A 12,080-nucleotide genomic window follows, 5' to 3' on the forward strand; every position below is an offset into this window, starting at 1 on the left:
GTGTGTTATCTGTAAGAAGTGATAATTTTACCTTCTCCATTCCAAGTTTTACATTCGTGATTTCTTTCTCTTGTCTATTTGCATTGGCTCCTATCAGTACAGTGTTAAATAATAGCAGGCAGCTTCATATTGTTCCTGATTTTATTAGGAAAACTTCTAGCTTTTTCCCTATAAACATATTGCTGGCTTTTAGGTTGAACCAGAACTAGTTTACCATTTTCAGGAAGTCAGCTATTCCTATTTTATTGAAAGTTTTTATCGAGAATGGATTTTGAATTTAGTCATGGCCTTTCAGCATCTATGAAGATGATCATATGTTTTTTTTTCTCTCCTTTGATCTAATAATAAAATCTTCATATTAATGGATTCTGTAATATTGAACCTGTCTTTACATTTCTTGGAAAAAAAAAAAAAACACCTGGTTGGTGGAGTATTCATTAATGTAAAATTCTTTCCATGTAGCTTACTAATAGACTTTTTTAATTGATTTTTGCAAGTGGGATGGCCCTGTCCTTTTTTATAATATCTATGGATTTTGGTGTCAGTATCATGCTTGTATTATAAATATAATTTGGTAGGTTTTCTTTGGAGCAGTTTAAATACTATTTGAATTGCTTACGCTTTTGTATTTTAAAGGTCTGGGCCTAATGTCTGTCTTGTCTTTTCTTTCTTTCTTTCTTTCTTTCTTTCTTTCTTTCTTTCTTTCTTTCTGTCTCTCTCTCTCTCTCTCTCTCTCTCTCCCTCCCTCCCTCCCTCCCTCCCTCCCTCCCTCCCTCCCCTCCCCTCCCCTCCCCTCCCCTTCCCTTCCCTTCCTTGCATAGAGGGAGGTAGTTCTTTGATAACTTTCTCTGTCAACTGTCCTATAAGGGGATAAGCACATGAACTCTTATGACACGCTGTCCAGGTTCAAATCCCTGGTCAGGCCACCTTCTAGCAGTATGACCTTGGTTATTTAATCTCTCTCCACCTTCATTTCCTTGTCTATAAAGTGAGAATTATAATAGTGCAAACCTCATAGGGTTGTTCTGAGAATTATATTAGTTAATAATGTCAGGCACTCTGAACATTACCTGACATATAATAAATGGTCAGAAAGTGCTAGCTATTTTTATCATGTCTTTTTCTAGGAAATTGCACCATGATTCTTTGAGAGTATGGCCATAACTCTATAAAGTCCCACCTGCCCCCATCTTTAGTACACTGGGATATGTATTCTCCATCTATGGAGAGTAATGTTCATGTAAGTAAGATATTGCTCTCACCCTATTGCCTTATCTGTAATGGGCTTCCCATCCTTCTCAAGCATGTTGTTTCTACCCAGTTGCAGGTCATTTGCCTTGATAGGAAAACAAAACCTTCAGAAAACGGGCATAGGATATGTTGCTGTCGTAGCTTTGATGGCCTTTTTGGTTGTCCCAATGTGTTTTGTATAAGCCTTAACTTGTTCCAACTACAACTTCCTATAATTCTCCTTCTGTGTTTCTTGCATCTTTTGATTGCAACTCTTGTAAAACCTGAGTTGATCAGAGAGTTTCATGTGGAACTGGATTGGCTCATTTAGTTTGGCTCATGCATGGGGTTAGAATTCTGCTTTTTAAGAGTGTCCTATTTTTCTTAGACTTCTGACCTTGGAAAACAACTGCGTTCTGGTTGCTTAGGGCGTATATGTCTAATTATAGTCAGTGTTCCTTCCCATGGTATTACCCTCTAGAATGATAGTCACTTTTACCTGAGTTGCCTGTGGTTTGCTGGTTGGTCTGAATGAACTCTAGTTACAGTTTGCATCTTCACTCTTGATAGATTCAGCTGTGAGAAGAGTAAGTAGGGAATTTCTTTTGCTGTAGGATTCATTTCTGAACACCACGTACCTCTCTGTCGAGGGTAGCCTTTGGCTCTGGCACAGCCTGTGCCTGCCAGCCACTGGGCTTGAGTTTTACTCATGTGTTCAGCAGCCACTATATTGCTGGTCATCTGACTTACCCGAATTGCATTTAACTTTTTAATGGAGTTAAAGATTCTTGCCACATGTTTCTCTCAGTTGGGATGCAAGATTAATGAATTCCTCTTTGTAAAGTTTGTAAATTTCCTCCACTGAAGCCGGTGAAAAGGCCTCAGACGTGTAGATAATTTTGAAAACACTTTCATGAAAAAGTAGCTCATTAGATTCACTCTTTTCTTGTTTGTTTTTAACATTTATTCATTATTAAGAGACGGAGACATAGAGCGTGAGCAGGGGAGGGGTAGAGAGAGGGGGAGAGACAGAATCTGAAGCAGGCTCCAGGCTCTGATCTGTCAGCACAGAGCCCAATGCGGGGCTCGAACTCACAAACTGTGAGATCATGACCTGAGCCGAAGTTGGTCGGTCAACCAACTGAGCCACCCAGGCGCCCCTCACTCTTGTGTTTTAAGAGTGAGCTCTTATTGGGTAAAGACCGTTGGTCACTAGGTTTTCCTGCCAGAACTGGCCTTCAGAAATCCAGTGGCTGAGTGGTGTAAGGCAGACCATACCACAGGAGATGTAGCGATTGGTGCCTTCAGGGAGGGCTTGCAGTGTCATACGTAGTTCTGTGAGGAGGTCTTATTCTGCAACCAGATGGGCTCAGAGCCAAAAGGAAATTTCCCTGCTGATTTAAACCCCTTTGAGTTTTCCAAATCAGTATCTAATGCATTTGCAAAAGCACTGCAACTGCTAATCGCTCCCATGGCCTCATCTGGCCAGCCAGCAACAGGCTACAAATCGATCTTTGTACAAGGTGTTTGTTTATAATTTATGGAGCTGATAGGAAGGCAGAGCCATCTGCTCCTCCAGGCATCAGTATTTCTAACCCCTCCCATTCCCTGCTAGGGCATTTTCACTTGGAAATCATTTATAATTAGGAGGAGATTACATTGCGGAGTCTGGAACATGGCTTCCTGCTGTCTTCTGCATCATTTTTTCTCCCCCTGGAGCTGCCCCCTGAAGCTCTTAAGCAGCTTTGATTTGAAAAATCCTTTCTTTCCTAACCTTTATTTCCATTCTGAGCTTTCCCATCACCCTTCCCCACGTGTGTTTTTGCCTTTAAGTGCAGGGCAGGTTGCTGGAGCTACAGCTCAGGGATCAAGGACTGTTTGGTAAGGCAGCAGTTTTCAAGTGTGGTCCCAGACCAGCAGCATCAGAGGCATCTGGGAACTTGTTAGAAATGCAAATTCTCAGGCCTCACCCGAACATTCTGTGTTTTAATAAGCCCTCCAGGTGATTCTGATGCATGCTAATACTGGAGAAGCACTGTGATAAGGTGAGGCAGAGAGCAGAACAAAGATTTCTACTGGTGTGTGGGTTGCCAGTGCCTTAGGCTTTATTTCACTTCACCTTTTTCTCTACCTGCTTACATTATTGTTCAGTCCAGAAAGGGTGAGTTGTGCTTGTCATGAGTGCATTACTTTCCTATGGCCCCAGAAAACAAGAAACCTCTCCCTGTGTAAATTAACTCATCAAAATTTCAGCCTCATGAGGAGAAGCTACACAAGTGAATTGAAGCAGTGACCACTCACTATTGTAACTGAACATTTCCATTTCCATGTGGGAAATTAATAGACAACGGGCAGCAAATGTAAGCCACTAATTGGAACTTTGAAATAAAAATGAAATTGTAAACACACCACCCAGTGCTCGCAGAAGTGAAGCTACCAAATCACTGGGTGCCTGCCACATCCCCTTCATTAGGACAGGAGTGAAGCCCCGGTCACTAGCTGCACAGTTGCTGCGATTAAACATACGCCTGGAGAAGCTCTGCCTGAGTTTTCGGCATTCTCTTTTCATTTGTCATTTGCATGTCTGTCTGTGAGCTCCCTGCAGTGACTGGGAGCACTTGTGAAACTGGGTGGAGTTGGTGGGGAAGGAACAAAATTTGGGAGGTGGCCATTGATTTGGATTCATCATAATGTGGTAAACACAAACACAGTGGCTTGGACTGGAGGCTGACAAAATGCTTTTCTGTCTATACGCCCAGTTTTTCAGCATTTTAGAGCCAGGCTTTCCAGAAGAAGGAAAACCTTACTTGTACTCTCCTTGCCACCCTGGCTCCCCTTAGGAATTAATCTGACAGTAAGCAGTTAAGTGCTTTTTATTTTACGTTGGTGGTGAGTTCTGAGGGTCACTATAGATTTCTATATGTTCAACTGAGTTGTATGTGAGCACACGTGAGTGAGATCTATGTATCAGGGAGATAAGAAAGCCTACTTTCATAAAATAGCCATCATGCGTTTTTAAGATATTAAATGTGGATAAAATGGTAATTGTGCAAAACTGTTTTAAAGTTTGTTATAGTCTCGATTGTCAGTTTCTTTTTATCTTTCTGAGGGTTGTGCCAGCCTCAAGTTTAGAAGATCAAGATGGACTCACTCCCGAAGCTTCCCCCATTCCTTTGTTTTTTTCTCTTTTTTATATATTGCCAATTGGAATCATGTGTCAGCCTAGGGAAGGAGGAAAAGATTGTCATTTTTTGGCACCAGGCTGGGGACCCTGAGTAAGGAGCAGACGGTCTCAGTGCTAACTAGATAAATCTAGCCACACAGGCTAGAGCAGATGGTGGGTTGGAAGTTGAGCAGTACAGAGCCCTCCTAATGGTGATAGCAGTGAATATTTGGATGTCATTATTTTATTAGTTAGCAAACAGAACCATCCTTGTGGTCCCTCCTCGGTTTTATGTGTAATGGTGCTGTAGGTGTCAGCCCCCAAGAGTTGGCACAATAGCCTAATCAATGTGTTCTGATGTCTTTTTTGATCTACTTTGTCATCTCTGTAACTTCATTAACAACACACAGGGAAAGGAGGATGAATATAGAGTATTAGAAATTACTGTGGGTCCCTGAGCCCCTAAACCTTAGGCCACTGAAAAGCAATTCTTTGTTTTCCTTAAGTTCATGGGGGAACTTGCCCTTGACCTTCCTTCCAGGGCAGGCCTTTTGACTTCCTAGAATAGATCACCTGGAATCTGGTGAGTGCAGCTGAGCTTGATTTTTTTTTTTTTTTTTTTAACCATAATGCTTTTGACAGTGGACATTCAAGTAGTCTCCTTCAAATAAGAGAAGGACTGAAAAGTGTGTTTTCATGTGCACTTGAAGTAGATCTAAGTGAGACAAAGCCCAGAGGAACTTGGTCCCTTTGGATGTGTTGTGCCGTTCTGCTTGTGCCCTTGGTGTGGGCATTCTGCTCCCAAGCTCACATCAAGGGTAAGCTGCTTCCTCTTGGCAGGGAATTACACAGTGGGCTTCAGAGATTCAAATGAAAACCCAAACAAAACGTGCAGGCACAGGACCAGTGCTGGCCAACATCTCAGTCCTGTCACATGGAGCAGATCCTCCCCACATTCTTCCACCACCGCCACCCCCACCCTACTCCCTCCTGCTGAGCCTGCTGCCTGGCTGACCCTGTGCATAATTCTTTGTAGCTGCCAAGTACAGACTGAGGCTGCCCCTGGCTGTTTGCTTATGGCATTGGTAAAGCCTACGGCATAGTGAGAAATGAAGAGTTCTAGCCATCCAGCCACAGCTGGGCTTTGTTTCTCTTTGTCCTCTCTTGTGGAGTTAGGAACAGGTGTTAGCAAGGACCCGTCCAGAAGTCTGAAGTCTCTAAATGTTCCATTTCCCTTAAATGAGAAAGTAAGGCACAAACTCATGAAATGACTTCCTTCTCCAATGTCGCATAGCAGGTGTGCAGTAGGATCCTCACCCCAAGGAAGCTTTACCTGTATCACCTTTCTCTTGGAATCAGTTGTTTTGCATTTTCATTCATCTTAGTTTTGATCTCTTGGACAATAACAGCTGCTGAGTGGCTCTCCAGAAACAATTTTTAATAACTTTTTCCATATCTAATCTCTCAAATGATGTTTCCAAAGTGTGAGCTAAGACTCAGCAGGTGGTTGTGATTGTGTTGACTATCTGTCGTTTCCTATTAAATGGTAAAAGAGACATATCTTTCCAGTCTCTTGTGTTGCTTCTTCCATGAAATTTTAGTTTGATTGACAAGGCAGCCTTTAGCGTTTCTAGAGAGGGTTCAGGCCCTTAGAAAAGCCCCCAAATTTCTTGGCCCAGAATTTTTTACACCATCAACTCCAAACTTTCTTACCCTCTTTTCTTTCTTTGTCTGATGCAGCCTCCGTGAATGTGCTGGTGCAGAACTGCAAGATCTACAATGATGCCAGCTGTGACATTTCTGCAGATGGCCAGCTCCTGGCAGCTTTCATCCCTAGCAGCCAGAGGGGCTTTCCTGATGAAGGCATCCTGGCAGTGTACTCCTTGGCCCCCCATAACCTGGGTGAAATGCTCTACACCAAGCGATTTGGTAAGGGAAAGAAAGCCCAACCTAGTGACAGAGGGATGCCGATGCCTTTGCATGGGCATTCCTAGGTGAGGCATAGCTTAGGTTGGAGTACTGATCATATCCTGCCCCTGCCTCCTTAGGGCACAGGCCAGAGGAAGGTTGCTTGGCAGGAGTCTTGGCTGGTAGCATTACAGAAGAATCTCAGAATAAGAGTCCTTCCTGCCATGACAGCATCACCAACATGCTTCTGCTGTGATGGCCACAGATAAAGGAGGAGCTTTGGTCATGGCTTGGAGAAGCTTATACACCGTGAGGCAGTTTGGCCTTGTGTATTAAAAGCCCCTAAAATGTATGTTCCCTTCAATCCAGGAATCCCACTTCTAAGGAAATAATTAGAAAACTATACAGAGATTTATGTACGAGGATGTTCACAGTAGTGTTACTTATAGAGAAAATGTCAAATGGTGAAGAATTGCTTAAATAAATAAAGGTGCATTGATAGGGTAAAATACCATCTGGCCTTTAAAATGCTCTTATAGAAGAATATTTAATGGTGGAAAAATGGTCCTAATGTATGAAGTGAAAATAGATTTCAAAATAGTATTTTCAGTATGGTACCAATTTTTTTAAATGTGATTCTATGATGACAGTGGTGAGCATTTGTTAAGTACTTTCTGTATGTCAAACACTGTATTCAACACTTGAGACACCTTCTCATTGTACTCCTCACTGCACTCCTATGAGAGAGCCCCTGGGTAACCAAAGATGCAAACTGAAAATCAAGAGAAAAGACTGAGAGGGAACATTATTGCCTTGTGATGGCAAGAACTCTGGGAAACATCTCTGTGTTCTGTTGGCTCTCAGGTCCCAATGCCATTTCGGTGAGCCTGTCCCCAATGGGCCGATACGTAATGGTGGGCTTGGCCTCGAGGAGGATCCTGCTGCATCCCTCCACAGAGCACATGGTGGCCCAGGTCTTCAGACTGCAACAGGCCCATGGTGGCGAGACCTCCATGAGGGTGAGTGCCACGGCTTATGCCTCCACTGTCGGGCAGCTCTCCAGGCTTGGCAGGGTAGTGAAGGGCAACGGTGTGATCTCCCAGCCTAGACTAGAGGTAGCGTGTTCGTAAAGAGTAAGGAAAGACTGCAGTCCGGCCCATCCATGACCAGCTTTTGGAAGCTCTGGACTATTAAAAAGCAGGAACTTTCTCACCCCTCGTTCCTGAGCTGAGCTCCCCAGAGGCCTGAAAGTGTCTTTGGATGAAGACCAAACTGAGTACCTCCTTACCTCAACACGAGACCTTTAGTCTGGAGATACATAAAGGACCCAGTGAAATATTTATGCTTACTTAAAAAAATTTTTTTTGAAGAAGCAAACTATAAAAATTGATAAATGGTATACTATGAAATGTTCTTTTCCGTGGGTTGTAATCATGTTGGAGGATGAGGCCTTTCAGTAGCCGCTGTGCTCTTAATCATCTCGTCCATTTCACTACCAGAGAAAGGTCCTGTTGGGGCCCTGTCTTGTCTGAGGTGGACCTCTCTTATACTGCCGTAAAAGCCTTCTGGGCATCATGGGGTTAGTGGCCTTCTGAACTCAAGCATACTAGTTTCTGACTGAGTTCCCATGGGGGCTGATTTGCTTTTGCTGAGGGGAATTGAGCATTTGAATGGTTCTCTAATTAGATGGTATTTAAGCTCTGTCTCAAGCTAAGAACCTATGAATTCCCTTAGCACTTTGTGCTGTGCCATTTATAGTTTTATGCACTTGTTTATGTGTTGTTTTGTGTTTTCTTTAGCTGAGTGGTGTGTATGTTTAATCTGCCCAGTTAGGTTCCGTGTAAGCTCCTTAGGGGCATATCCCCCAGGGCCCTTCATTTAGTGCTGTGCATGTAGATGTTTGATGCCTGGAGTGGAAGCATTTGTTTTTTTAAAGGAAAAAAAAAAAGAGAGAGAGAGAGAGATAGGATCCACTGTGTAGAAAGTGACGGAAAGTGGGTGGCCTAGCATGGTTGTCGCCAGCCTCTTCTCCCTCCCATCTCCTACAGGGACCCTCTATCCAACTCTGCTGAGCCACTTCCAAGCACCCGGAATTTCAGAAGGTTCTTTCTTGTCAGTGTGCCTTTACTTGGACTGTCCTCTCTCTCAAACCCAACGTCCGTAGCTCTTCCCCTTTTCCAGGACCTTTCCAAATCACTCCCTCTTTGTACCACCATTGTACCTGGCTACTGGCACGCGTATTCACACTCATCACATCAGACTGCACTTACTTCTTCCCATGTCATTCTCCTCTTTGGAACTGTGAGCTCTTCGTGAGCGAAGACCATATCCATTTCGCCTTTATGAAGTTCAAGTACAAATAAGGAACTTGACATCTAGGAGAAGCTGAATGAATGAAAGAGGATCTCAAGGCAAGCGTTCTTAGCATTTCTAGGTGGTATCGAGCAGAACCAGTGATAGGTGACAGCATATTCCACCAAGCCTCTGAAAGGGGTGGAACATGAAACAGGCAGTCTGTGCCCTTGAAATCATACTGCCAGGGAAGTCCCAATTCTTGAATTCCAGATGACTTTGGAAATATCTGATATTAGGTGATTGGGAGAACACATTCTGGGAAGTTCACAGGCCTGTTTTCTTACCTAGACATTTGAGGATGGACATTAAGGTTTAGTTTAAATATTCTTATTTTGGTTCTCTTCAGATTCGGATGGTAAAAGTACCTGGTGTCTGCCTTGCACCACCTAGAATCCTGGTCCCAACAGCTGTTCTTCTAAATCCTTCCTGCCTAATTGTGGAATAATTGTTTATAATCATTAAGAGACAGGATCTGATTTCGGCAACACTAATGGACATCTCCAGCCTCTTCCGGAAGCCAGGGCTCCTGCCCAGCTCCTGGGCATAGCCTGCCAGTCCACCATCCTAGCAAGGTTCCTCTTTTCCATAAGTAGCTTAGAAACATCTGGCTAAGGGCAAACAGCTACAGGGCGGAAGCCAAGATGTTGTCACGTATGGGGCTGGCAGCTCAGGGAATGCAGTTGGAGGAGTCTGCTGAGGAGATATGGTGATCCGTTGCTGTCCTGCTAAGGGGCTCAGGGCAGCTAGCCAGCTGCTGCATGCCTCGTGACAAGAGCTATTTCTCAGGCCTCCTGGTGAGGCTTTTTTGATTCTCAGTAGGCACCATCTGCCACTTAGGGAGCTGAAGTGACTAGAAAGCTCCCATTTGGGAAGTGTTCCTCTCACCTAAGAGACAGGATCCAGGCTGCTGAACAAGGTTTTGCTCACCCTGCGTCCACCACATCTGCCTTTAAACCCCTGCACTACAGAAAAGTTTCTGGTTTTCCAGGTCTTGGTTGCCCCTTAACATCCAAAGGCACCAAAGCACTCAGAAAATATCCCTGAATTCAGTCATTGGTGGAAGGGAAGACACCAGCTTTTTTGGATAGGTATGCTGTACCACCGTTTAAGTCAAGGAGGGCCTTTTTGTCTGAAATCAGGGAGCGAGGGTTTAATGGGACAGTAGAGCATCTTCCTCTCTGCACAGGTAAGTATGGGTGGGTGTCTCCATCTGTAATGTCAAGCTCTGTCTTTGAAGGAATGCTTTTGTGGGTGATGGGCCTGTCCTCAAGCTTCTCTACCCAGAATTCATTCCCCTTCTTTTTGGTGGTCCTTCTTGGAAATCACCGTGATGTAATATTCAGAGGGGTAAGCTTGTTGGGTCAATTGACATTCCCAGGAGAACATCCTCCAGAGCATTGACTTACCTTATTTTAATTCCCACTATAAGTGACATCTCTCCCCAAGAGATGATCTCTTACCCAGCCCCATATGAACACTCTTCTGAAAATGAATCACTGATTGCTGCTTTGCCTTGATGCATTTATTCCAAGCAGTTTTCAGACCTCTGGATCAGTGCTTCTCAAACTGTGTTCTAGGAACAACCTGTGTTCCTAGAACACCTGGGGTCCTTGTCAAAAACAGACATGACCACAGCAGCGGCGGAGTGGGGGTGGGGGGGGCTACATATCTGCATAAGAATGGGGCGGGAGGGGTATCTGCATTTGTACACCAAACTTTCCAAGTAATTCTGATAACACACTTGAGTTTGAGAGCCGCTGTTCTTATGGACTCCTTTCTTCATTTTAGGTTTCTGCCCGCAGCCCCTTCAAGCAAGGGGGAGAGACACAGTCTCTGGTTTACATGTGGTTTTATGCGTGGGGCTTGGATCCTTGGCTAATCCTGTCACAGGCACTGTGGCCTTTGTGCTCCACTTCCTGCCAGACCTTACTTAGCTTGTTGGCTCTCTGTGCTTCCTCTCCTGTCTTCTCTCAGTTGTTGTTGCCTTCAAGAGCTCTCCCATGAATATCTGCGTTCTGGATTCTGTTCTGCCCCTATGTTGAGCCATTTTAATTTTTACCTTTGTTTCTAGGATCACGGTCTTTTTGATATTTCCCTTCTCTGCTTCTGAGACTAGGCTCAGTCTTCCCGACTTTAGTGTGGTTGGCAAATCTGGAAAAGTAAGACTGAGCACATATTTGATCATCCCCTCCCTTCTGCCCATTCCAGGTTCCTCCAAGCTGGGTATGCTATTCTGTGACTCAGGGTCTTATTTGTGTCTGGCTACCTTATACTTGAGCCGGGGAACGCTCTTTGCTAGTTTCTGTTTGGTTTTTGAAGTTAGGCATTTGGAGATTGCTGAGCTCAAGTTTTGCTAAATTCTCAAAACACTGAACTGCCTGTGTGCCCTCTCTGCTTTCATTTTCTAATTGGAATAAGGCATAATATTGTCACAGAAAACTGCAATTAATTTTCTAAAATAGTGGCAACTTGCACGTCGTAATAACTTTGGTTGTAACCAAGTGAAAGCATAATAACAGAAATATAAAATTACTAATGACACCAGAAATAGTCCTACACCAGACTGTTCTTCCATTTTTATATCAGTAATAAGTGCTGTTTTACCTAGGGCAAAAGTCAGCAGCTGTAGGGGCTGGGGAGTGGTGCTGGGGCATTTTGAACTGGAAAGCAAGAATAAGGATTAGTGCTTTCAACACCGGAATTAAGGTGCTGTGTATTCTTTTTCGCAGATGCATGGACCATCCCCCCAACAGGTGGGGGTTGGGGGCATAGAAGTGGTTCAGTAAGAACCGAAGAGGATCCTTGTTGCGTAATCCCTACAGGTCCTAGAGGCCCTGGTTGCTTGAATCTTCCCAGTGCTGGTTTGCTTTTCTCTCTGGTCATTTTATTGGCAGAAGTGATGGATGAGGACACTGTCATTTGACTTGGATGGGAGAAGCTCTAGGAGAGAAAGCAATTTAGCTCTCCTTTCTCTGTGGAACAGCATTGTGCTTTTCAAGGCAAAGCCTCAAATACGTAATAAGGTCCGCTTTATTGGAAGCTTTTTCTTTGTGGTTATGTGGTAAAACTGCATTTAAGTGTTAAGCAACTATTACCTAGGCAGATTGTTAGTTTGGAGGGGGTGTTGGAAAGAGAGGCAGCTCCTCTCTCCCCCTTCTCTCCCCTTTACTCCCCTCTCTTCCTCTCTTCTCCCTGTCTCTCTCTCTTCATTCCTCTCCTTCCCTACTTCTTCACCTTGCGAGTTCTGTTCTTCAGTGGTGGACTGTCCCTATGTATATCTTCTTCCTCTGGGGCTCTGGCTGTAGAGATCTGCATCCCCCTCATTCTCTAGGCAGCGGGGAAAGAACACAGATTTGTTACCATTTTTTACAGACCTACGATCTACTCTTAACTAACTGGACTGTAGTTCTCAATGTGTACTCTG

General features: G+C 44.1%; 1 protein-coding gene across 10 annotated transcripts in view; it reads left to right on the plus strand.

Annotated features, from left to right (window-relative positions):
* AMBRA1 (autophagy and beclin 1 regulator 1) overlaps positions 1-12,080 on the plus strand; it is a 175,838-nt gene that overhangs the window by 137,879 nt on the left and 25,879 nt on the right. For all 10 annotated transcript variants that reach the window (XR_003424931.2, XM_027072772.2, XM_027072774.2 and 7 more), the window contains 2 exons: positions 6,134-6,322; positions 7,166-7,320. Coding sequence is in view for 9 of the 10 variants with exons in the window: in XM_027072772.2 (XP_026928573.1) it covers positions 6,134-6,322; positions 7,166-7,320 (344 nt within the window). In the remaining variant the exon portion in view is untranslated. The remainder of the gene's footprint in view (positions 1-6,133; positions 6,323-7,165; positions 7,321-12,080) is intronic.

Source organism: Acinonyx jubatus, chromosome D1 (assembly GCF_027475565.1).
Source record: "Acinonyx jubatus isolate Ajub_Pintada_27869175 chromosome D1, VMU_Ajub_asm_v1.0, whole genome shotgun sequence".
Lineage (NCBI taxonomy): Eukaryota > Metazoa > Chordata > Mammalia > Carnivora > Felidae > Acinonyx > Acinonyx jubatus.